At 41.3% G+C, this 22,995-nt stretch overlaps 1 protein-coding gene across 3 annotated transcripts in view; it reads right to left on the bottom strand.

Annotated features, from left to right (window-relative positions):
* KIF26A (kinesin family member 26A) overlaps positions 1-22,995 on the bottom strand; it is a 101,684-nt gene that overhangs the window by 4,930 nt on the left and 73,759 nt on the right. For all 3 annotated transcript variants that reach the window (XM_035328010.1, XM_035328011.1, XM_035328012.1), the window contains exons 6-12: positions 10,819-11,028; positions 9,056-9,149; positions 8,314-8,576; positions 7,884-8,067; positions 7,431-7,590; positions 5,671-5,833; positions 1,740-5,118 (exon numbers count right to left, since the gene is read on the bottom strand). In XM_035328010.1, coding sequence (XP_035183901.1) covers positions 1,740-5,118; positions 5,671-5,833; positions 7,431-7,590; positions 7,884-8,067; positions 8,314-8,576; positions 9,056-9,149; positions 10,819-11,028 — 4,453 coding nt within the window. The remainder of the gene's footprint in view (positions 1-1,739; positions 5,119-5,670; positions 5,834-7,430; positions 7,591-7,883; positions 8,068-8,313; positions 8,577-9,055; positions 9,150-10,818; positions 11,029-22,995) is intronic.

The following is a 22,995-nucleotide window of genomic DNA, read 5'->3' as shown; positions in this document are numbered from 1 at the left end:
GCAACATCAAGAATGTCTAACACTTGGCAAAGATTACAATTTATTTTAGGTCAATAATGGGTCTGCATCAAACATTTCTTCTAAGAAATATTTCACAAAGTACCTATGAAACCTTTTTTCATGTATAAAATACATTATGGCCTCAAAGTCTAAAGCATTCCAAAAAGTAATACATAATTTACTGATATAGAGTAATTCCAATCGAAAAAAAAAAATAGTTTGTCATTTTTAAAGACCTTATAAGCATTTCCTGAGGCAAAAACAAATAGAAATCCATCAGTGGGTAATGCCTTCTCAATACGTGCACAAATTTTACAGCTGTTAATATTGATTTGTAGGAAAGGTCTACGAGGTTGATATGCTATGGAAAGAGAACTGCAGCAAAATGCTGCACTAAGTTTCCAAACTGATTTATCACCTGCTGAAGCAACTCAGTTTCTTTGACCAGAAAGCACCCTGAGATCTGCATCAGTTTAACTTGCTTGGGGTAGAATTTTTCTGGTTTCTGAGGCAGAATTGAGCATTATGGGTGTCTACAAGGACTGCAATAATTATCCTTTTCCAACCAAAAGCTCAAATTAAGTGCATTGCTGGTATCAAATCCTACTATATTTCTACCAGTCAGTATGCTTAGGTTGCTGAATGAGGCTGCTGGTCATTACCTACACGGCACCGATTGTTACCAATTTTTTACGACACTACAGGACTTCAAGCTAGATCAATAAAAATGAGTACTGTAACAGCAGCCATACGATCCTGATTTTGAAGCTGGCTACTGCCAGCTTACATGAGGGCAGACACTTACATGAGCACCACCTGCAAAAGCAACAAGGAAAGGCACCAGAGAGCAGAAAAAAGGACCTGGCACTTGTACGCCCACCTTTGCACGGCGCAGTCAGAGGCATCTGCATTGGCACAGTATGTGAGCAGGAGCCAATCCTCCCATCAGTTTGCTATTGTTTATAGAATCTACACATGCACTCTAAAATTACATAATAAAACTACTACTACAGAGCAACACTATAATTTTGCGATTAGCTGGTAGCAGTAACGTAGGATTTGCTTGCATCTTGCATATGCACCCTTCTGCTCTGCCCCCAAGCCCTACCTTTGGATAACCTAACGTGCATCCAGCAATCCTCATTAATTCACAAGTGCTATTCTCCCCTCCAGGACTATTCCCTTGTTTCCAAACGGGAGCTCCAGCCCCCCTCACTGATATTTCCCTCACCAGCTCCTGGCAGCAGAGCTCCTCCTCTCCTCACTGACCTTCTCTCCCTGTTCTTCCTCAGCGTGCACAAAAATTTCTCACTTGATCCTCACAAAAGCTATCAGCACCATCACTCTTCCCAATCCACTCGTATACCCTCCTAATCTGGGCTGTGCTGGTGCCATGCTCGCCACCAATCCCACTGAGGAAGCATGTCCCCTATCTGCCGGCAGCCATCTGCTGCCTCCTCCCTCGCAGGGAGGCTGCCGTCGCCCCGGGGCACCCAGCGCCTCTCCTGCCCTCTCCACGGCAGCACCTGTGTCACACCTGCAGCTTTGAAGTGAAATAAATGACAAGTAGCTGCTGTCACAGCAATACAAGCGCACAAGTGCATGCAGGCAGTCCTGGCTTTGAGCTCCCCCCAAAACCACCTCTCCCTCTCAGTTGGAGGTGCTGTGAAAATCCCCCATCCTGAGGGACTCAGCAGCACACTAGTGGCCACCTGGCTGCCTTCCCTTTCCTTCCTTACCTGTTGATCGTTTCTTGGGAGACTTGAGGCTCCTCATCCGGCCTGGCGATGACATCCCACTTTCGCTCATGGAGTCGTGTGCCGAGGAGGCACTGCCGGTGGCCTCGCTGTCCCGAATCATGCTCTCGTAGCCACTGCTGCCACCGCTGTGGTAAAAGAGAGCCGTCCTCCCCATGGCTGGCGGCAGCTCCCCACTTAGGACACTGCTGTTGTCACTACCGTGCCCACTGCTGTACCGCTGAGGCCGCCGGGGTGCCGTTATCTTGCTGTAAGGAGACGGCAGCACCGGGATCTGCGACTTCTCATCACTGAGGTTAATGCCACTGTCATTGCCACTGTCAGAGTCGGTGGAGCCTCGGAAGTGGCCCACCTTGACAGAGCCGCCTGATACCAGCTCGTTTACACGGCTGTTGGCCGCCCTCATGGCCTGCTTGGTCCCCATAATGGTCCCTCGGCTGGGTTTGCCACTGACAGGCTGCATGGAGCGGGGGGGTACCTTCCCACCAGGAGCCATGCTAGAGCCCTTCCCCGTGGGCTGTGCCAGGGACTTCACGGAGGAGCTGAGAGACTTGGACCCGCTGGCAGAGAGGCCCCGGTTCTTATTCCCGCTGGCTTGGACCTTCTGGTTAGCTGTGGGTTTTGCCTGGCTGTTTTTTCCAGGTGCAGGGGCAGTGAAGGGTGGTGGTAAAGCCACACCTGAGGCAACAGGGGGGACGCCCAGCCTAGGGACAGAGCGTCCTGTCCGGCTGTTACCTGCGTTCCCATTTTCCCTCGCCACGTTTGCTTTGGATCCGACTGATGTCAGGCTGTCACACCTCTCCAAGGACATGTGGCTTCCATAGCGGTGCACAGCTTCGCTCTTGGACGCCTTTGTCTTCAAGCTTGATGTCATCTTAGGCAAAGAGTGGTCACCCTTCAGGTTCATTCTACTGCTGGCACTTTCACTGAAGAAAGACCCAGCTTTCAAACGCAAATCTATTTCATCCTCAGCCTTTGGTGTCGCAGCTCTGGCAAAGTCCAAGCTGGTGGCTTTTCCCCCACCATTTCCCAGAAGGACAGGTTTCTGCTCCAGGCTCGATTTGCGTACAGGAGGTGTTGGCGGCGTTGGGCCACCTGGCCTGGGCAACAAGCTTGACTTCTGTGGCATGCTCTTCTTTCCCAGTGAAGATTTCAAGCTGCCAGTGGCCATGGCAGCATCCGAATTCCCTCGGGTGATGGCCTCCGACAAACTACTGTTAGCATGCGATACTGGCATCACTCCCAGTGTGGTGGCTCCTCTCTTCAGCTGTGGCATCTTCATCACAGCTTCTGACTTCTTTGCAGCTCCGCTGGAGGATTTGCAGGCCATTTCACAACCATCTACAACCCTCTGCGAACAGGTAAGCATAGTCTGTGACTTTGTTGGCCCAGATGCTGCACCAAAATACTGGGCAGCTTTTCCTGGCTGCTTCTCAGTACCAAATGGGTGAGATTTTGGAGAGAGCAATGCATCTGCAGGTTTTGTTTCCAGCTGATTATCTGTGCGCAACAGCCAGGGATCTTCAAATATGCAATGTGGATTCTGCAGCTCTTTATAGTTGAGGACAGTATTATTGTGGATTGGAGAAGAGGTAGTTTTTGTTTTCCTAGGAAGACTAGAATGTATTGTTTCTATTACAGGTGTATCGCGAGAATTACCACATTTTATTTTTACAGGCTGATCAGTGACACAAAAAGCACTTTTAATCTGAGATGCTTTGGTAGTTTCAGAGGTTTGAGGGCTTTTGCCAAAGCCTGAGGACAGCTTGCTAGAATTCATGCTCTCACTGTCCAGTTCAGAGAAGCAAAATCCACTGTCATTCAGAGCGCTTTTTAGGGGGACGGATGAATTGGGTGAATCCAAGTTGAATGGTTCCTCAGACTTGTTACAGCTGTAAGATGACTGAGCAACAAAACTGTCACTAGACTGGGCTCCATCACTTTCAATTGTACAGATGCTGACTTCACTGAGCCATGAACTGATGGAGGAACGTCTGCTGCCAGTAAAGGGATCCTTAGCAAAGGGCACAACAATATCAATATTTACACCAGTAGAAGTTTCCTGTGAGGTATAAGCATCAAACTCATCATTTATGCTGCTGATAATACTAACTGGCCTCGAACCTGATGCGAGAGCCTGAAGGGAGCAGTCACTGTTAAAGCTAATGATACTCGAAGGTCTTCCATTATCCATAATCCCGCTGATGGACAGCTCTTCCACCACAGTGAAAACAAGTTCATCCTCGCCATTCAGCTCAACGGGCTGCTGCAAAGTCACCGTGGTGGTTAAGATATCCCGATCAAAACATTTACCTCTGAACGCTGACCGGAAGCTGTGTACCTCTATAGCACCTGACTGATTCTGGGCATTGCTACCAACCAGAAATGCGCTTCCTTGGGGGTTCTGCTCAGGCTTGTTGGCCATCTGCTTGCTCATTCCCACAGGAGGAGTGCGAACTGCATTGCTATTGTCCAACTCCAAACTCTGAGCACTGGGGCCCAGCACCTGCTCTTTCGGCTGTGGAGGTGGGGGTGCTGGGCTTGGCAGGGGTCTCTTTGCATACAAGGACTTTTCTTTAGTGACACAGTCAGCTGTAGCTTTATTCTGCTCCAGATTCTTTGAAGGGCTACACCTTGACGACTGCAGGGAATCGGTGATCATCTCTCTCTCTCCCTCCAGTACTGTTATTTTGCCGTCAGCTCTGCTTTGTGGCTTGCAAAGCTCTGTTTTCAACTGAGGTGTGTTCTTCTCATGACAATTACCATTGCCACCCTTTGATGCAACAGTCTGGAAAGGAAGGTTATGTCCTTTTTTTGGAGATGCTGTTTCTTGTGGAACTGGTTTCTTAAATCCTCCAGAAGGAGGAGAAATTTTTTCCTTTATCAGTTTAGATTGTGCATTTTCTGTACCTCCGGGCAATGGACTACAATTGGACACAACAGAGATTTCTCCACAAGCAAATCTGATGGGTTCCTCACTTCCATCAATGCACTCTAACCTTTCTTGCAGTTCAGCAAAAGTGTTGCATTTAAAATGGTCCTTGTCAGAACTCCTACCAGTAGCAGAATTGTCTTTACTTCTCTTCTTGTTCAGGGATGGGATTATGGGAACAAATTCCGGAGGACCTTCATTATCTGTCAATTCCCTGTCAGATAAAGCTGCGCCATTGGGACCAACATAGATGACAGTATCACAAGACTGTTCACTGCTAGAAGAATAATCAGGATCACTAGATATACTCAGGACAGGAAGGTCAGGGTCAAGGGCAACAGTTCGTGGGTGGAAAGGTCGGAGATGGGGAGGTCTTCGCACATGTCCTTCTTCACATGAGCTCTCTCCTCCAGACGAGCTGGATGCATACTGCAAATGATCAAAAAGAGAAAAATTATGAACGTGAATTGATATATAGGTACATATACATGCATGTTATTGATAAAAAGGGTAGGTTTGCTATATAGTCTATGCTCTGTGTGTATGATCACAATTACATCTAGTAGAAAAATATTACAGAGTGAATTAAAGTAACAAGGTCATGTTACATACATTTTACTGAATTAGGAGTAAATCTATCACACCTTTTCAGATAGTTTACAATAAATATTATACGTTGTCTTTCTCCTCAACAGTTTTCCATTTCTTATTGTTTTTTTAATTAACACAAATTGAAGCTTTTGAGATAGTTCCGCATACAAGCAAAGAAAGAATACATTTGGAACAAAAAGAAAGGGAATTTTAGGATTAAGGATTGAGGGTGGGATGATGGCTTGGTTCCAAGTCATTTGTCAGTTCCTCTCCTGAGCTTTTGTGCATTTTGTATTATTTCTTACTGCCAAGAAATCCTACATACCCCCACTGAGAGGCTAGGAAAACTCATTTTCAAATGAATTAATTGCGGCTTGTTTGTGCACCAACCTTGGATTTCTTCTTTCTCATTCGGTGGATTCGTGATGCAAGCTGAATGGTGGTGAGAGTTTCTGCATAATTGGCTGGGGAGTCAGAAATATGCGCAATCATAGTAGTTCTGCAGTTGATGTTCCCAAGTGATTCCCTCAACAACATTGTCAACTTGTTGTCCCTGTGTAACAATTGAGAACATTAGGATGGTTTAAAGAAATATATATATTTTTTTTTTTTTGCAGATTTTTACACCCCAAGTTGTGCTTTCGTTCTCATAGGACATATGTAACTATGGTACAAGCCAATAAGAAGTTTCTCCTATTATTTGACCATACTTAAAATGTGTCTAAACACACACATGCAAAGATAACAAGCATTTTGACAATTTATTTGCCTGTGTATTTGTAGCGTAAGTCATTTTGTTACTTTAGACAACTGTAAAACAATTGATAACTAGTTCAGTTATTTCAGGTCTATCTCATACTACCCAAGCAAGTCTTTTTTACCTGAGCAGACTTTGCATCTGGATATCTAAGCTTTGTAAGCTACATGCAAATAATTTTGATATAAAGAAAAAAAAGTCAACAGAAACAGTATGAAAATCCTAAACAAATAACATTAGATATCAGAAACATATTATCAGTGCCACCTTAACTAATCTAGTTTCCATTCAGCCTGCTGTACTCTGTTCTGACATAGCAAATAGGAAGCTAAATTTCTCTCTAAGGACTTTGTTGGTGATGCAATCATCAGCTACAGAAAGCAAAGCTGACAAGACAGGTGACATTTTGTCCTCCATGGGTCCCCAACACATGTACCCAAGGATCCCTGGAGGCTGCTTCCAACACAACTCCAAGCTGGCTCAATATGTGGGAACTAGCATCATGTCTATGCTCACCAATCACAGTAGGTGACAAAGTTGAAGATCTGTCCTTCCCTATTCTAACCCGTCCATCCTGTACTCCATCCACAAATGTAGCAACTAGCCTGAGGAAGTTATCTACTTTCTGTTTAATATAGAAAGAAAGAACACCTGTTTGAGATGCAACACTAGATAAATAAGTGAAATGACATGATTGATAATGAAGGGACAATGTTACAAAGACAAGTAGCAATTAAATTTAAGGACAGAAGGCCAACTTCTGGTAGGGATGTTTACATTGTGTATCTTGTCTTTGGGCTGGGCTCTTGACAGGTGTGTTTGACATAACATTATTTTCAAGTACACTAAACAGCAATATGCATAAATGTTCACTTCTGTTAAACAACTGTGCAACATGGTGCTCATCATTTTTTTCTGAATTTCAATATAATTTCTAAATTTGGTAAAAGGAGACAAAATTCTATGAAATTTTGATGGAAGTGTTTACTGTTTCTGTCCAGCTGGCTGAGACATGTCTAAATCCAAGACCCAGGAAAGAGAGGACAGAGAAAAAACATTTTCACCATTTCTCCCTGCATTTTTCAACAATCAAACCATCTTAACCATACACCCAGATTAAATATATGCCAATAACCATACAATTTTTTGGTCACTTAAGTAAGAATTTCATGTTACTATGTGACCTCTAAACATTCTGTGTATGTATACACACACACAGGTAGATAAATAGATATATCTGCAATATGTAAGTGACCTTAGAAAACAGGTCTTTCTCTAACAAAACTTCCTTTTATTTCATCTTAGATAAGAGTGAATTGTTGATGCAATGCAATTCATTCTTAAGGTAACACCAGACACAAATCTACACTAATACATTCAATAATTCACTTACTTATATGGCACATGCTTAGCACCATTAATTAAGGCCAAAATTACATTGCCCAGGGCAGAGAGAGACAAACACAGGGAGCCCCCTCCATCTCGGCTCTTGCTCAGCACTTTTTCACAGCTTCCTAGATCAATGAGATGCAAACGGCTGCGTCCTCCAGACACTAAAACAAAAAGGGGAAAACCAGTTGTACATCACATGTTTGCATGAGCTCAAGCCAGACTGGGTATTCAAAACATATTCAAATGAAGAAAATAATGAATACAGCACGGGATAATGACAATATTAAATATTAATAGGGAGGAAAACAGGTTTTAGCTACAGTTACTGAAGTTATAAGTAGACTGGCTTGAGGGTTCATTTCACTTTTTATTTCTAAGCTTATTGCAAATTATTGTTAAATCAACCCAAACTGAAGTAATTTAAAAATAAAGAACATGGTGAGCAGATTCATACTTCCTCCTTTGCCACTCTTCTCCATGCGATACTGGTATATGTGAAGAGTAAAGAGCATGTGTGAATTTCTCCTGTCTTCTTCGTCACATTCAGGTTTGCTGGTACTTCTGGCAGCAAGTGCAGCATCAAGGAAAAATGCAGCCTTCTCTGCAGTCGGGGCCCTTAGCTCACTTTGGTTTTGAAGCTGGAATATAAACAAGAATATAACGAATTTGCACAGGAACGTTTTTTTTTTTTTTCCCAAACTGGCTAAATCTCTTGACAAATTAAACCATACAGATACTTACACCATGGGAGCAGGGCTTATAGATTAAAACCAAAGATTTGTTTTTCCTGTCTTAAAAATTTTCATAATTGTTGTCAGATAAAAAGAAATAAAAAGTTTAAGGAAGTTAGACTCAGCAAATTTATATTGTGATATCCATTATACCTGTGTTCCACATATTGGATCTTCTCTCAGATAAACTCCAGGAGACTGGCCATCCTGAAGGCTGCCACTGGCTACTTCAGCTAACAAATCCTTAAGGTTTTCATCTTTGCCACTGATCTCCACAGCAGATACTCTAATAGAGAAACGTGTCCCAGTTTTTTCTTTACGTTCATTGATTAATTTGAAGAGCCAAGAAATTGCACAGGGGATGATACCAAGGCTTTGTGTGGAACTGTCTTTCCCAATCATGGTAAAAGATTTTCCTAGAATGAAAAGACAAATGTGAACTTAATTCACCGTTCTTCTACAAGACACTTTTTCTTCACATTGCTACTGCACATTATATGCAATGCCATGTGCTACACAGATAATGGGAAATAATGTTCAAAAATGCAAAGAATTTAATTATTAATCCATTACTACTTATTCAATTAATTTTGCCATTTTTGTAACTCAGACCTACAGCAAATTAAATTTTAAAAACATCTCTGATCTTTTGATTTTCATCACAATGCACCTATATATAAACTCTCTCTTGAATAAGCTAATCTGATGTTACATTTTACCTTTTCAAATTAAAACTTACAATCCCAGTGTAGAAATAAACCATGATAAGTTTGCAAAGCTAATTAAAAAGAAATTCTAATCTATTCATATACTCCAGGTTTATTGTTCCAGGAGCTGACAGCATGTAATTACCAGACTGACATAGTAATTAACTGTAACGAATTTGGGAGCTCACCAAGCTTGACATGACCAAAGCAAAATATGCAACCATCTGCACCATTCACAACAGACTGGATTACTTCTGCTACTGTTCCAGAGCATACCTCAGCCTGAAAGAAAGATTAGAGACAAATAAGTAAAAGCATATACTGCTATTGTTTTTTTTGTTTGTTTGCTTTTTTTTATAGCTATTCTTCTGTATGAAATGAATGGCTCAATATTTTTGAGCCACAATATTCTCCTTATTTTTATGTCATCAGTCCTATTATTTTAGTAACTATGCTATCTTAAAAAAAATAATAAGATCTGCTACTACAGCCTAAAATAGTTTTCAATTCTATTAAACCTATTCTCTTAGAATATTGATTCCATGACTAACGTAGCAAACTGAATGCTATCCAACCAGACTTCCTGCTGGTATAATAGCTTAGCCAAGGCTATTCAGCAATAGTAGCAACTCCATTGAAATTAAGCTACTCAACAGTGCTCACAGGAATTAAAAAGACATTCATACTGGAGAAAATGCATTAAGATCCCTGAATAAGATTTCATAGCATCACATTTTCCTTTTCCAGGGGAAACAGCATGTTTGAGTGTACCGAAACCAGTTTATCCACATCAGTGAAGGTCTCAAATATACAATATGATGATCTATTAGCTTTGGCAACTGTGTGGGGCAGTGCTGTGTGTGTGCGTGGTGTGCGTTAAATATGTAACTACAGAGAAATGATAAGGCTCTGTTTGCAGGTGCACTGCAGTGAGCTTGCCTTGAGCAATGACGCTTGTATAAAAGTGGCTGGGCTGGCCAACGCCACCCAGGAACAACACAAACAGGCCACCCAAAAGGTCCACCACGAGCACCTGAAAGAGCCTAGCCCAAACCAGGGATCAACAATCTGGAAGGCTGGTGCCAAAGCCAGCACAGAAGGTGGCTTCAACTGGCAAGCCCACCTTGCAGCAGGGCTAACAATGGGAGTTTTAGTGTCTGTAAGAAAAAGCCGCTAAGTTTTAGACTAATGTTGAGATCACTATTGTGAGAGGCATGCACCATCAGTACTGCAATCAAGATAAAATAATCAGTCAAAAACAGAGAATAAGCAAACCGGAAAAGGCAATGAAAATATAAAAGCTCCCTAACTACTTTGGTATAGCAGTACCACAGGGTTAGCTCGCTCTCTTCTTCTAACAGTGGTGTTCGCAGTTAATGTTAAGCACGTGATCCTTTCTCACTGAAAACAGGGGGGAAGGACATTCTTTGTGACATCAAGTGCGTTAAAACCTAGCTGGAGTGAAAAGTGAACTTCAAATTGGCCGTATGTCTTTCACCAACACAAGAAAAATGCAAGAAAATTTAGTCAGTAAATCCATCTCCCCAGCTTTTACTCCTTAATTTTACATCTTGGCTAAACTGAAGATGTAGAGTTTACCCACCTGTCTATCCATTACTGTGTTTTCTTCCATGTGTTAAGGCAACTCATTTTAATATAAATCCCCAGAAAAGGACAGTACTCTTAAGGCATATCAAACACTGTGGCCACAAGAATCATCAAACCATTTAGGTTGGAAAAGATATCTAAGTTCATCAAATCCAACCATTAACCTAGCCAAGTCTACCACTAAACCATGTCTCTAAGCACTGCATCTACACGTGAATCCCTCCATCCCTCCAGGGATGGTGACTGAACCACTTCCCTGGGCAGCCTGTTCCAATGCCTTGCAACCTTTTCAGTGAAGAAATTCAGTGAAGACTCAGGAGGTTTATGCAAGTGATTTCAATACCTGTGAAGCATCCTGGGGGAAAACTGCATCAAACGCAAACATCTTTGGAACAGCAACAACACCTCTCCTGTGACCTATGTTGGAAGGCCCACTTGCCGCTGGATCATACAGAGTGATTTGCTTTTTTCGTGGATCCACCTTTAGGAAGGACATGGATTCAGATGTTTCGTGTGCTCCTTGAGAAGGACAAATTCTTACCATCACTTTCACCTGCAAAAGATCAGAAGAAATTGACAACATTAGTTCCCAGCTAGAGATATAAACAGATGCAAAGCATTCCTCCCAAACCCGCTCCCCCTCCCAAGACATGATAATTTATAATATTTAGGCATGTCAGGACAACCGTGGGACAAAATCAGAGCCAGATTTTCCAGACTGGTTTCCACCCCGGGGTCTGCACTGAATTAGCTTTTAAAGGTGCACTTTGTCCTTTCTGTTGACTCTGTTCCAGTTTCAACATTTCTATTTCTAAATCTCTGATCAGCAGGTATAATCCACTGTAGGTGTAATACCATGCCTAAAGAAAAGGAAACTCTAGTCTCCTACCTTCCATGTACTTAATGTGACCAAAAGCACAAATTGATCAATTCCAAAACCCATGGGAATAACACAAAGCTGAGATGGCTAGTTGATTCAAACTAAATCTGGAAACTTTCAATTCCTTTTTCATGTTCTCCTAATAAACAGGTGCCTCTCTTATAGCTTTCCCAGGCAGATGCCTTTATGCTGTTATTGCTAGGTAGTTTGGTGGTTAGTTGAAGATTTAATGGCAGTTTCAAAGAAGGGAAGGAAAAAAAAAAGCATTAAAAGGTCCAAAATCTTGAAAGGAAACTGCTCACAAAGTACATTTTATTCCTACACATGGCATTTTAAGACATCATTTTTAGACAGCTCAGACACGTTGGCTGTGATTTCCCAAGCAGCTTATGGGAGCCAAGTGACCGGGTCTCACTCAAGTTCAGCAAAGGCTGCACACCTGCTTCTTTTAAGCTTCCTGGAAATCATATTCTTATTTTGAAAAAATGTGAAATACTGCCTCACACCCACTTATGACCATTTATCCTCATGAAATGCTCCCAGGTCAGAACCAGTGTGTTTTATACACCTGGTGCTGCAGCAAATGACTATTACAGGAGCAGTGAATCACTCTGCCGATCGGCAATTCTGCACTGCCCAGCAGATCAAACTTAGAGGAAAGCAAAGTTCAGCCAGAGCGACTCTCCCTAGCCAGTAAAAAATGCTTCAAAAACAGGCTGAACAACAGCATTAAGTCCTTATCTAACTACCACATGTTCTCCAACACGAGCATTAAACGTAGTTTTGCTGGGTGAAGAGCCTCCGTGGCTGTAACGCACCACAGGCAGCAGACCTGGAGCAATTTGCACTCTTCAGAGCATCCATCAGGACCTGCATCTTCTACAATGCAACTACTGACCCTAATGAAGTACAGTCCTCCTTTTACAGTGCTTGCTTCTGATTTGGAAGAGGAGTGACAGATAGCAATCCCCCCTCTTTTGCACCGTGAACCCAACAAATAGATCAGCAACTCTGATCAGCATACTCTAAGACCAGCCTCTAGCATGGAGGTGGATGTTGCATGGGGACACTGGGTTGGAGATCTTACATTGATAACAGAGATGGATTCTCCTTTTTTTTTTTTTTTTTGGAACTTATTACTGCTAAATCTAACCTTAAATCTGCCAGAACAATTTATCTGTATGTTCTGAGAGTATTATTTCATTAGAATGGTGTGCATCTATTACGCTGCCACATTCTTTTTGTCTTTACAAAAAATGCGTTTGGCAGTCAGCACCTCCCCATCAGTCCTGCATCCAGAGAAATAATGGCAAAGAAAGAATCAAAGCTGAAAAATTGCTTCAGCAAAGCACAACAGTGAAATGCAGTGCTCCCAGCATTGCAACAAACAAATACTGGAGCAGGCTGAGCCACCCTCTAAGACTGCCCTTCATACCAGACAAGACAAGAAGGTGATGGCATGCACACCTGCACCCAGAAGGTGCAAGTGAAATGTAGTGCCCAGACCATGATGATTCACCCCACTACACACTGCGCTGAACTGTCCCTGTCTTTAACAACTAGGGATGGCAGGTAACTTGAAGGTTTTCATTTAATTTCTCAGCTGTTCCATTTTTCCAGCTCCTCCTTTCTGGGGGGTTAAGTTGCATGCAGGCATCCCCTGCACAGTCACTCAGTGATATGGCTGAGCATCATTGTAGAAAGTATTTTCAGAAAGTGGCTATAAAAGCTTTTCCCCAACATTTTTTTCCAAACAAAGGGCTTAAGAAACAACTGACCCATCCAGTAAACACCACAGGAGGTTCCACCAAAGGCAACAGCAAATTCTTCCACCTACCAACTCAAGCAGTCCCCCCTTCTTTTCTTTTCACTTTTATGCTGATATGAATATGAAAACATAGTCCCAGAAAATAATTGAACCTTAGAATAAATGAAACAGGTGCTTCAAAAGCAAAGTGCAGAGGTGACAGACTCAAGGCTGTTTCCCCACAAAAGCTCCACGAAGCCAGCTTTGTGTATTACCCTGTTAGCTCAACCTTGACATGCTACCAAGGTGCTCAGAAAAATAACTGCCCTCAGGAAAAAAAAAAACAAAAAAAAAAAAAAAAAACATACATACAAATGCCCACTTCTGAGTCACTTGATTAAATTTAATTTTAATATATATGCTATTTAAAAAAATAAATCCCTAAACAATCCTTTCTTTTCTCTTACACTTATTATTAGATTCTAGCAGACAGAGCTTGGCTAAGAAGAAAATTGGTCTCCTCCCGACCTAAACAGCAAGTTTCCTCCATCAGCATTGCTCCTCCTAAAAAAAGGTGACTTTACCCCCAGAAAAACCTTGTATGCCAAATCAGCTTTTTGAGACCATCTCTCTGAAGCAGAAAGGTACTAAAATCTTTTTCAAAGGGTATCAGATCCCAACTCTTAATGGGCCTCAAGGGTCATCTTCATTTTCACAGAGAAAATGAGCTTTCAAGACAAATGGGAGGGGGCAAGAAAAGAGCAGCTTGAGGAAGTTCCTCTTCTGGTGTTTTGTGCATAAATGCTGATTTGCAGAGTAGAAAAACAGATTTTAAATTTAGTTTCTTTGCCCTCTAAATCCATCTACAAGTGATGGCTTAATGTTTAAAGCTACCTATCAGAAATTGTAGGGTTATAATGTGTCACTCTTATTCACAATGCTGAATTGCTGAGCTAGGCACTGACTTCACTCAGAAATGAACTAAAAATGCTCATGTAAGTACCAACAAGAATAAAGCTTACTCAAACCTACTGCTTTGCAAAAGCAGAAGCTAAAGTGCAGGCAGGTCCCAAATGCAGGCACATCCTTCTCCTTATGTAGAAGAAAGATTTAGTGTTATATATTTTTATTATTCTAGCCCTCCTTTGTTCCAGGAACAACCTTAATTGCCAGGTTTGTATTCTCAGCTCTGAAGTTCAACCCAGTACTTTTCTGTTTTGGGATAAGAGGAACATGGCAGAAAAAGCTGAGTACTGCACAGCCAGCATGGTTCCTGACTTAAGGATCAACTTAACTGCACCTTCTCCTGGGTCTCTTCATCTGTTTTTAATTTAAAAAGGCATGCTCACTTGCAGGGATAGCAACTTGCAGTGCAGAAAATCACCCAGATATAAGGGTTTTTAGTGAAGGAAGGACTCAAGAAAACACACGAACCTGTAAATCTTAAAGTAACTTTGGCCCGTGACTAGACAGCACAGTAGCAGTATCTGTACTGCACTCAAATGCTTTTATTTGCTCATTAAACAAATGACTAGAACTAAATGGTAACATGAATTTCAGGTCCACTCCGAATTACATCCTCTGTGGGCAGTTATTCAGCAGTGTGGCCAGTTCTAGTGCTCAGCTCAGCAGTACCTCAGCTCCAACTGCAGCAGTACCAGCTACCAGTAACACCTGTATGAAGTGAAGAAACCTTAAGAGAAGGAATTTAGAGGAGAACAAATGAAGAAAGGGAAAAGTAAGACATGCTTGAAAGAAAAAAAAAAAAGAGAGAGAGAGAGAGAGACCTAGAAGGAATGTCAACAGCGGGACAGGGAGGAAAACAAAACAAAAAAGCAAACCAAAAAAAAAAAAAAAAGGCAAAGAAAAACAATACAAATAAGGTGATTCCAGAAAAGTAATCTCAGGGTAAGGGCATCCCTGCCCTGACCACATCTCTGCCCTGACTACTACTATGTAAGGAGAGCTAAGATCACAAATCCTTCCTGTGATGGGTATGACTCTTCCTGTTATAACTGTGCATGTTTAGCAACTCGTTGTAATTTTGTTTTCTGTATTTCTTCTTCAGTGTCACAGACAGATGCGGAATAAGAAAAAAGAATTAAAGGGAAAAGTTCATAAAGGATACAAGGATTTGTATATATGTATTCAGAGACACCGAATACTGGATAGAGGCTCAGTTTTAACAAGCATGTTGATAGGAAAAGAGGACAGGTTTGTATCAGTTCAATTTTTACAAATAAAAATAAAAAAACATCATGGTATATGCACATTATTAACATTTTTCTCAATGCCTGAAGACAACCTAAATCATGCAATTCACTGAAGTATCTCAGTAATTAACTGACTCTAATCTTGGGAGTTTTGTACACTGGGGGTTAACGCTCAAATGAACTTTCCAAATTCATGTTTCCGCAGGAACCGGGAGGTCAACAGAATTGCTGAAGGAAATCCTATTAAAATTAAAAGTGTTTGGAAAAGAAGATGGTAAACACATCCTGAATACGCTGATAAAATACAAAGAATTTAATAAATAAATATATGCGCGTGGAATTTGCAAAAGCCCTGGAAATGGGTGGCATAAGGTCACAGGCCCACCCACCCTGCACAACAATGGGCGTAATTTAAACCAACACTGGCAAGGATGGAAGAAAGATTCATAGCAATCAATGATATTTTTTTCCCTTTTCTTTCTTTCCCCCTTTTTTTTTTTTTTCCTTAAAGTCTATCTGTCAACCTGCAGTGGAAGTCAGGGAAAAGAAAGGTTAGAAAGGTTATAAAAGCAAACACTTGCATGCTAGAATTCACTTGCTCCAGCCATGTAAGGGCAAATCACGTAAATGGATGCTGAAGTATAAAAACAAGTCATACCACTGTTTTATGCATGCATGAAGAATGTTAGGGAAGACAATCTGGAAAAGGGTAGATTTCTGAAAAAAATAATTTGCAGTCAGAGAGAGGAAAAAAAAACCTTATGGGAAGGACAATGGCTACAACTAAACTCCATATAGTTTTAGAAACACCTGATGAGGCCACCAGAGAACTACAGATCCACATAGCACACTCAAATCCTACTAATCTGTGAGAGTCCTGAGCCAAACCTCTAGACCTTGACATCTTTGACCCTTTTTAAAGTCAAATATACACGTGCCTTTAACAATTCTGAACTAAACACAGCATTTCTCAGAAACTGAGGAACACACATCCTGGCTAATACAAGCCATTCCTCCCTCTTGGAGGCCATTGCTATTGTTTACCCCATTTCACACCTAGGGGTCCCAAGGGGATACCTTCTGCCCCATCCCCATGTGACTGTTACTGTTCCCATGCTGCGACCTCCTCCAGGAGCACTGGATACCCCTCTTCGTGAGGACTGGGGACTTCCAGACCTCCCCCCACATGCTGAACCAGCTGGAGCTGAAGAGAGTAGGATGAGGGAGTGACAGCAGGACTGCTCAAGATAGTGCAAAACATCAAGGATACGTCAATGTCAAAAAACAGGTTTGGGAAAACTAAAAGACAGACCAAAAAGCCGTGAAAACCAAATTTCAAGGCAACTCTCTGACAGCAAGACATGAATGTGAGACTGATGGCCAGAGGCAAGCTAGCACTTTTTTTCTAATACAGCCCTTATATTTTGGATATGCTGAATTGAATGGAGCTACAGTAAAGCCACGCGTCAATGAACACAAAACTCCTCAAAGACCAGTGAGGCAAGCATCATCTCAGAAGAAATCACATCCAAGACTGAATTTTTAGAGAAAAGAGCCAGTGATAAAAGAGAGAATGACACAATTCTACACAATTTTAGACAGAAACAGCCAAGAGACTAAGACAGTCAGGTTCACATTGATTATTACCCTGTAATCAAGAGAGATGGAAGCGCTACCAACACTGACACCAGAGAAAGGGGAAGGACTATATCACACTTGAAACAAAGAACCAGGTGATTTGGATTCTGTTCCTAAGACTATCACAGACCTCTACTATATGTTTTAAAGGATTAATACAAAAACTACTGCATACATCAAGAAGTTCATCAGTTGTCTTTCACTGGAGCAAATACTCTACACAGCTTAATTTGGGGCAGACATGTAGACAAAAAAGACCACTTATTCATTAAGTAATGACTAGACTCCATGGCATTTTGAATTCTGAGGAAATTAAGACCCTGACCTAGTCAAATATGTTAGCACAGGCATCACTGTAACATATGGTACCTCCTTAGAAATGAATGGATGTGTAGTGCTCATGTGTTTATAGTGATGCTTTGTTAGCATTCAATGCTTATGCAGTTGTCAAGTTTCAAATTAAACAGAATGACAAGGAAAAAACAGAAGGAATGTATTAAAAAGCATATAAAATTTTAAAATACATGAGCTCAAGCTCCCCCCCCCCCCCCCCCCCCCTCAAAATAAGCTCAGACTTTCTCTGTATTTTGAGAAAGTGCTGGCACTATAGGAGAGTCCATTCCATAAATGCTGGTCATATTCTACATTACAGTAGTATCATAATCCCTAAATGAACAAGCAATTTGGTCTTTAGCAATAAATGTCATTATATCAAATTTGAATAGACACTAAATATTCCCTTGAAACACATTTTTGACAGGCAATGTGTAGCCAGGAAGTTAATTTTGTCCAATGTTCACAAAATGGCGTATAACAGCAGGTTAATTACATAACTATGTTTAGACATCCACCATTCTGAATTAAGAATTCTCAGCAAGAAATTACAAAGAATTCATATTCAGTTGAAGGCCATTTTCCAATGAAATCACTTGTTTTTCAACTACAGTGTAAATCAAATTACAAGTCCTAGTTCAGAGCCAATATTTTTCATGGATTTAATTGTAACTGACAGATATATAACCCTTGCTAAATTGGTTTGCTGTGGGTAGTTCTTACAAGCCTTTCATATACTACCACTACCAGTGGATGGCAAATTTATATGCAAAATTGCTATGCTAGCATAGACCATTTAGCTCCCCTGGGAGAGCCAAAAAAAATCACTTCTGTATTGTACTCTATTAAAGAAGGATTGATTCTCCACTCCCAGGAGATGTGAAGAAAACTATTTTATTTCTAAAACATGAAAACAAAATAGAAGAAATAGTTTATTTTAATCTGATTTTTCACATTTTTTTTTTAAGTAGTTCAATGCATTTCAGCAGGAAGGTATGTACCTTGTCCTACACAGGTCTGCATACGTGGAGTACTTAGTATGATACGTGATTTATATCAGAAATAACACTCTAGTCATTAGGAAACAAGCAGCAATAAAGATGACAAAATTAAGTACCTATTTGTTATCCATCATCTAACCATTCTAAGAACCAGTGAATGGGACATATAGCACACTTAAGAAAACTCTACATGATCAGTAAATCATATTAGCAGTACCTTAGCTGTGGCTTGGTAAAGCATAAATGAAAGTAAATGTCTAAAACACACAAATGGAGACCAATATGTATATACCTGTCCAAGAAACACGACTGACAACTCAGGTTCTCTTTAAATGCTCCACTTCAATTGTCTCACATAGGAGGCTTCTGTCATTCTAACATAAAAAAATTGACAGGATCCTTGAAAGAGACAAGCACTTAAAGCTGCTGTTGTAAGTGATGCAGTATTATAAAGAATGAGCTGAATAGAACTGCAGAAAAAACATTTTGCATGAAAAAGGCTTCCTACCATGCTAAAGAAAAATAGCAAATTAGAATGCTACACAGCAGCCACTGTAAAAAGGATGTCTTTTTTAATACCACAATATGATAAATTATCTTAAGTAGCACATTAATGTCAGAAATTGAGCATAATCTAACTTCTTTCCAGTGACAATATTAAATGGCTTTCAGACGTCTTTCCTACTATTCTGACATTAAATTTAATAACACCCAGAGAGACCACAAAAATGATTCAGTTACAAGAATCATGCTGTACTGGATCATTGCCTTTTAAGTAGGATTCAGCTAAATGATTTGGACTCTGATGTTTTTGGCACATTCAAGACAAAGGTATGAAATGTGCTATGTAACATTTATTAGTAGTGAGCATAATTCCTCTCAGTATTCAGTTTGTATTGGTAGTAGGATTTTTGTACGTGTGAGGGGTTGATCATATGCAACACAGGTGCCAGAAAGACTAACAGTTGCAAACTTTATTTATTTTAAACTTTTTCCTGCTTGTTGTTCCTGAACACAGAAAAATCCTGCAAGCACCTGGAAGAGTGTATAATCGTCTGTACTCTTAGTAAGGAAAAGTATGCAAAAGGTTAGTTAAAGATTTGAATCACAGGACAAATCCGCACACTCCCAATGAAAGTATGATAAGGGAAAAATTGGTATTTATAAAATGTAAAAGAAATTAATAAGACATTTACTATTCACCTTCCAAAACAGTACTTGAAACAATGGGAAATTAGCAACTGCAAAAGATACATACAGGATGTCTGCTGTAGTAAGTCACTAACAACAAATATTAAAAGCAATATTTCATCACAGCAGAACCGTATGATATGCATGGAGATCATGGTAGGTTACGAACAACTCTAGACTTCGGGCTTACATCAGTAATTGTGTTCAAGTGGAAGTTCTGGCCATCACAGTCTTCTCACATTCCTTCCTCCTCCAGCAGTTCTGATAATACAGTCACTGTCTGCTATAGTCACATAGCAAGAAAAAGCAAGAATTCAAACCACTTCCTTCCCCTGAACACCCACTGAGCTCACAAGTTAAGGCAGGGTCCCACAAACAGTGACAGGACCTGTCAGCTGGACCGATTCCAAATCACGACAGAAACCACCAAGGTAGTCCTGATGCTGCCTATGCTCAGTACAGTGACTTCCTTAGATTCAGCTGTCCTCTACCTCAGAACAGAATAGCTCTTATTCATGTGTTTAACTAAGAAACCAATGAAGAGGACTTAATGCATGGGAAAGTTCTCCACTGAACCTGTGTATTGGCTATAAAGATGTTTCCTTATCAGGATAAGCAAATAGTCGTGGTAGGGCAGCTTTGAAAGTGCGCATCAAATAAGGAACTACCAGGTATAGATATTGATGATTGGTGAAGCCTTTTTAAAAAAAAAAAAAAAAAAAAAAAAAAAAAACTTTAGGTCCAGGCATGTACTGGCAGCAAAGCACACCGTTGCTGCTCCTGCCTGCAGGGGAACAGCTCTCCCCTGAGAAGGTCCTCTGGAGATACTTTACGTGGGAGAGGAATGGAAGTCTTTGTGTTTCTTCAGTTCTTACCATTCTTTATTAAACTTCTTGAAAGTTATTATGGTAAGGAAGAAAGCCAGTAAACACAATCAGTGACTTACTAAAATAATATGGGCATGAAGAGGAACATGTCTTTATATCACATACTGCTAAGAGACCCTTTACAACAAAAGATACTTATTCTTCTTGCCTCCTGAACAGTCAATAAAGCATTTCTTCAGAAGATGGAGACTCATGGTAACAAACAGAATGCTGTAGCTTCTGTGATGGCTGGTAAAATGGGTTACAGTCATGCCTGATTTCCTCATAACTTACCATTTGTGCATGCAGAGTTAGAGCTGCTTTTCCTTGTGCTAATTAGCATTAAACTTCATCTGCCTCTTTATCATCTCAGTAATTCCAGTACCAGTGTTCAGAGTCAGATTTAGCTTTGACTAGTCTGAATAGGTAGGTACACCACCTCACTCGTATCTTTTAGGAAGACACCAAACAGATCTCCCTCCGTATGACATAGCTAACTTTGCTCCAGTGTGGAATCTGACCTTTTGTTTCCTACTGGTTATCGGTAACATGACAGCTTAGGGTTTTCTAAGAAACCTAGGTCAAGGCACTTGTCAAAAGCTTTTTCAAAACCCAAACACACTCAATTAACCAGACCACCCCTATTCAAATGCTTGCTGACTCTTCCACAGAGCTCTAGCATGTGTGTTCTGGCTACAAATGCTCCATTGACTGATCCCTAATTTATCATATTAATCCCTGCCTGATAATTTTGATCCTTATTATTGCTTCAACCACTTTGCCTGGGTGCCCAGCCTGAAAGTCAGGGTTACTAGATTATGCTTCTAGACTCCCTCTGGAGCCTTTTTTTTTTTTTTTTTTTTTTCCATTTTGGCCCCGAGGTGACATTACATTTTCCACACTCTGTTCCTGTGCCTCTTACAATGTGTTGAATACCAGCTAAAAGACAATCTTGAGCACCAGTGGTGGGGTTAGTTAAAAATGACCACGGCCAAGGTTATATAGAAAGCCAATCATATTGGACATTGTAAATATTTCAGCATGGACTCACACATGCACTTAGATCTACAAAAGAAATGGGACTACTTAGAGCACGTTATAACAGCAGCAGTCAGTCTTTGTAGGATCCTGGCCTTATTCATTAGTTCCCTCAATATAAAATGTATTTCCACACAATTTAACATGTCATTCACCACTTCAGCTTGTCATGTAGGAAACTACACTACCCCCACTGAAGTATCACTGATATTTCATGGGTTTCTAGTTTGTTTTCACTTTTCATTCTCACATAACTTATACTTTTCTCCTTAAATTTTGTCTCTTCCCCTTACCATACAACAAGGTGCATTTCTCTATGGTATCTTGTCCTGTTCCAAAAGAAGCTATGTGACAAGAAGGCCATTAAAACTTGTCAAGCCATCTGTGCTCAGAGAAATCAGCCCTTCAAGAAAGAATAAGGCCTGGTCCTCAGCGTGTCGTTCTCAGGTCAGTAGGATGAAGTTGTGCAGCCCATCAGTACTGTTACATTCTCACTATACAGCAGATACCAGCAAGGAACCAGGCCTCCACATCAAAACTAACCATGAAAGACAAAACAGCAGAAAGCTGGGTTGTAAAGAAGGAAAACACTGCCACACCAGCTGCTTAACCCACTGTAACCACACATTAATAACAAGGCCAGGCACACTGCTGGCCTGGGAACAATCACACAATCCAAGGAGAGAGTCAGCCACAGCCACAGATGCTGCAGTAGGAAAAATTGACTCCAGAATCCAGCACTGCTTCTATCCCCTAAGTGTATCTTGTACTTACAGCTGGACAGGCTGCTCTACCAACGACACTGAGAGTCATGTCAATTGACAGGGATTGAGTGCTCCCTCAGCAAGTTTGCAGATGACACCAAGCTGAGTTGTGCAGTCGATACACCAGAAGGAAGGGATGCCATCCAAAGGGATCTGGACAAGCTAGATAGGTGGGTCCACGTTAACCTAATGAGGTTCAACAAGTCCAAGTGCAAGGTGCTGCACCTGGGTTGGGGCACTCCCAGACATAAGAACAGACTGGGAGAAGAACTCATTGAGAGCAGCCCTGCAGAGAAGGGCTTGGGGATTCTGGTGGACAAAAGGCTCAACATAAGCCAGCAGTTCATGCTTGCTGCCCAGAAGGCCAACTGCACCCAGGGCTGTATCAACAGAGGGGTGGCCAGCACGTCAAGGAAGGTGATTGTCCCCCTCTGCTCTGCCCTTGTGAGGCCCCACTTGGAGTGATGCATCCAGGTCAGGGACCCCCAGCATAAGAATGACCTGGATCTGTTAGACTGGGTCCAGAGGAGGGCCACAAAATTGATCCCTCAAAGAGGACTGGAGAACCTCCCCTATGAAGACAGGCTGAGAGAACTGGAGACCTTATAGCAGCTTTTCAGTACTTAAAGGGAGCTTATAAAAAAGGAGAATGGGTTTTTACATGAGCAGACAGTGATAGAACAAATGGGAATGGTTTTAAACTAAAAGAGGGGAGATGTAAATTAGATGTTAGGAAGAAATTCTTCAGAGGGCAGTGAGGCACTGGCATAGTTTCCCAGAGAAGCTGTGGATGCCCCATCCCTGGAGGTGTTTAAGGCCAGGTTGGATGGGGCCCTGGGCAACCTGACC

The sequence above is a fragment of the Oxyura jamaicensis genome, chromosome 5, assembly GCF_011077185.1.
Source record: "Oxyura jamaicensis isolate SHBP4307 breed ruddy duck chromosome 5, BPBGC_Ojam_1.0, whole genome shotgun sequence".
NCBI classification, from domain to species: domain Eukaryota; kingdom Metazoa; phylum Chordata; class Aves; order Anseriformes; family Anatidae; genus Oxyura; species Oxyura jamaicensis.
The sequence above is the reverse complement of the archived record's forward strand: the minus strand, read 5'-3'. Positions and strand labels throughout refer to the sequence as shown.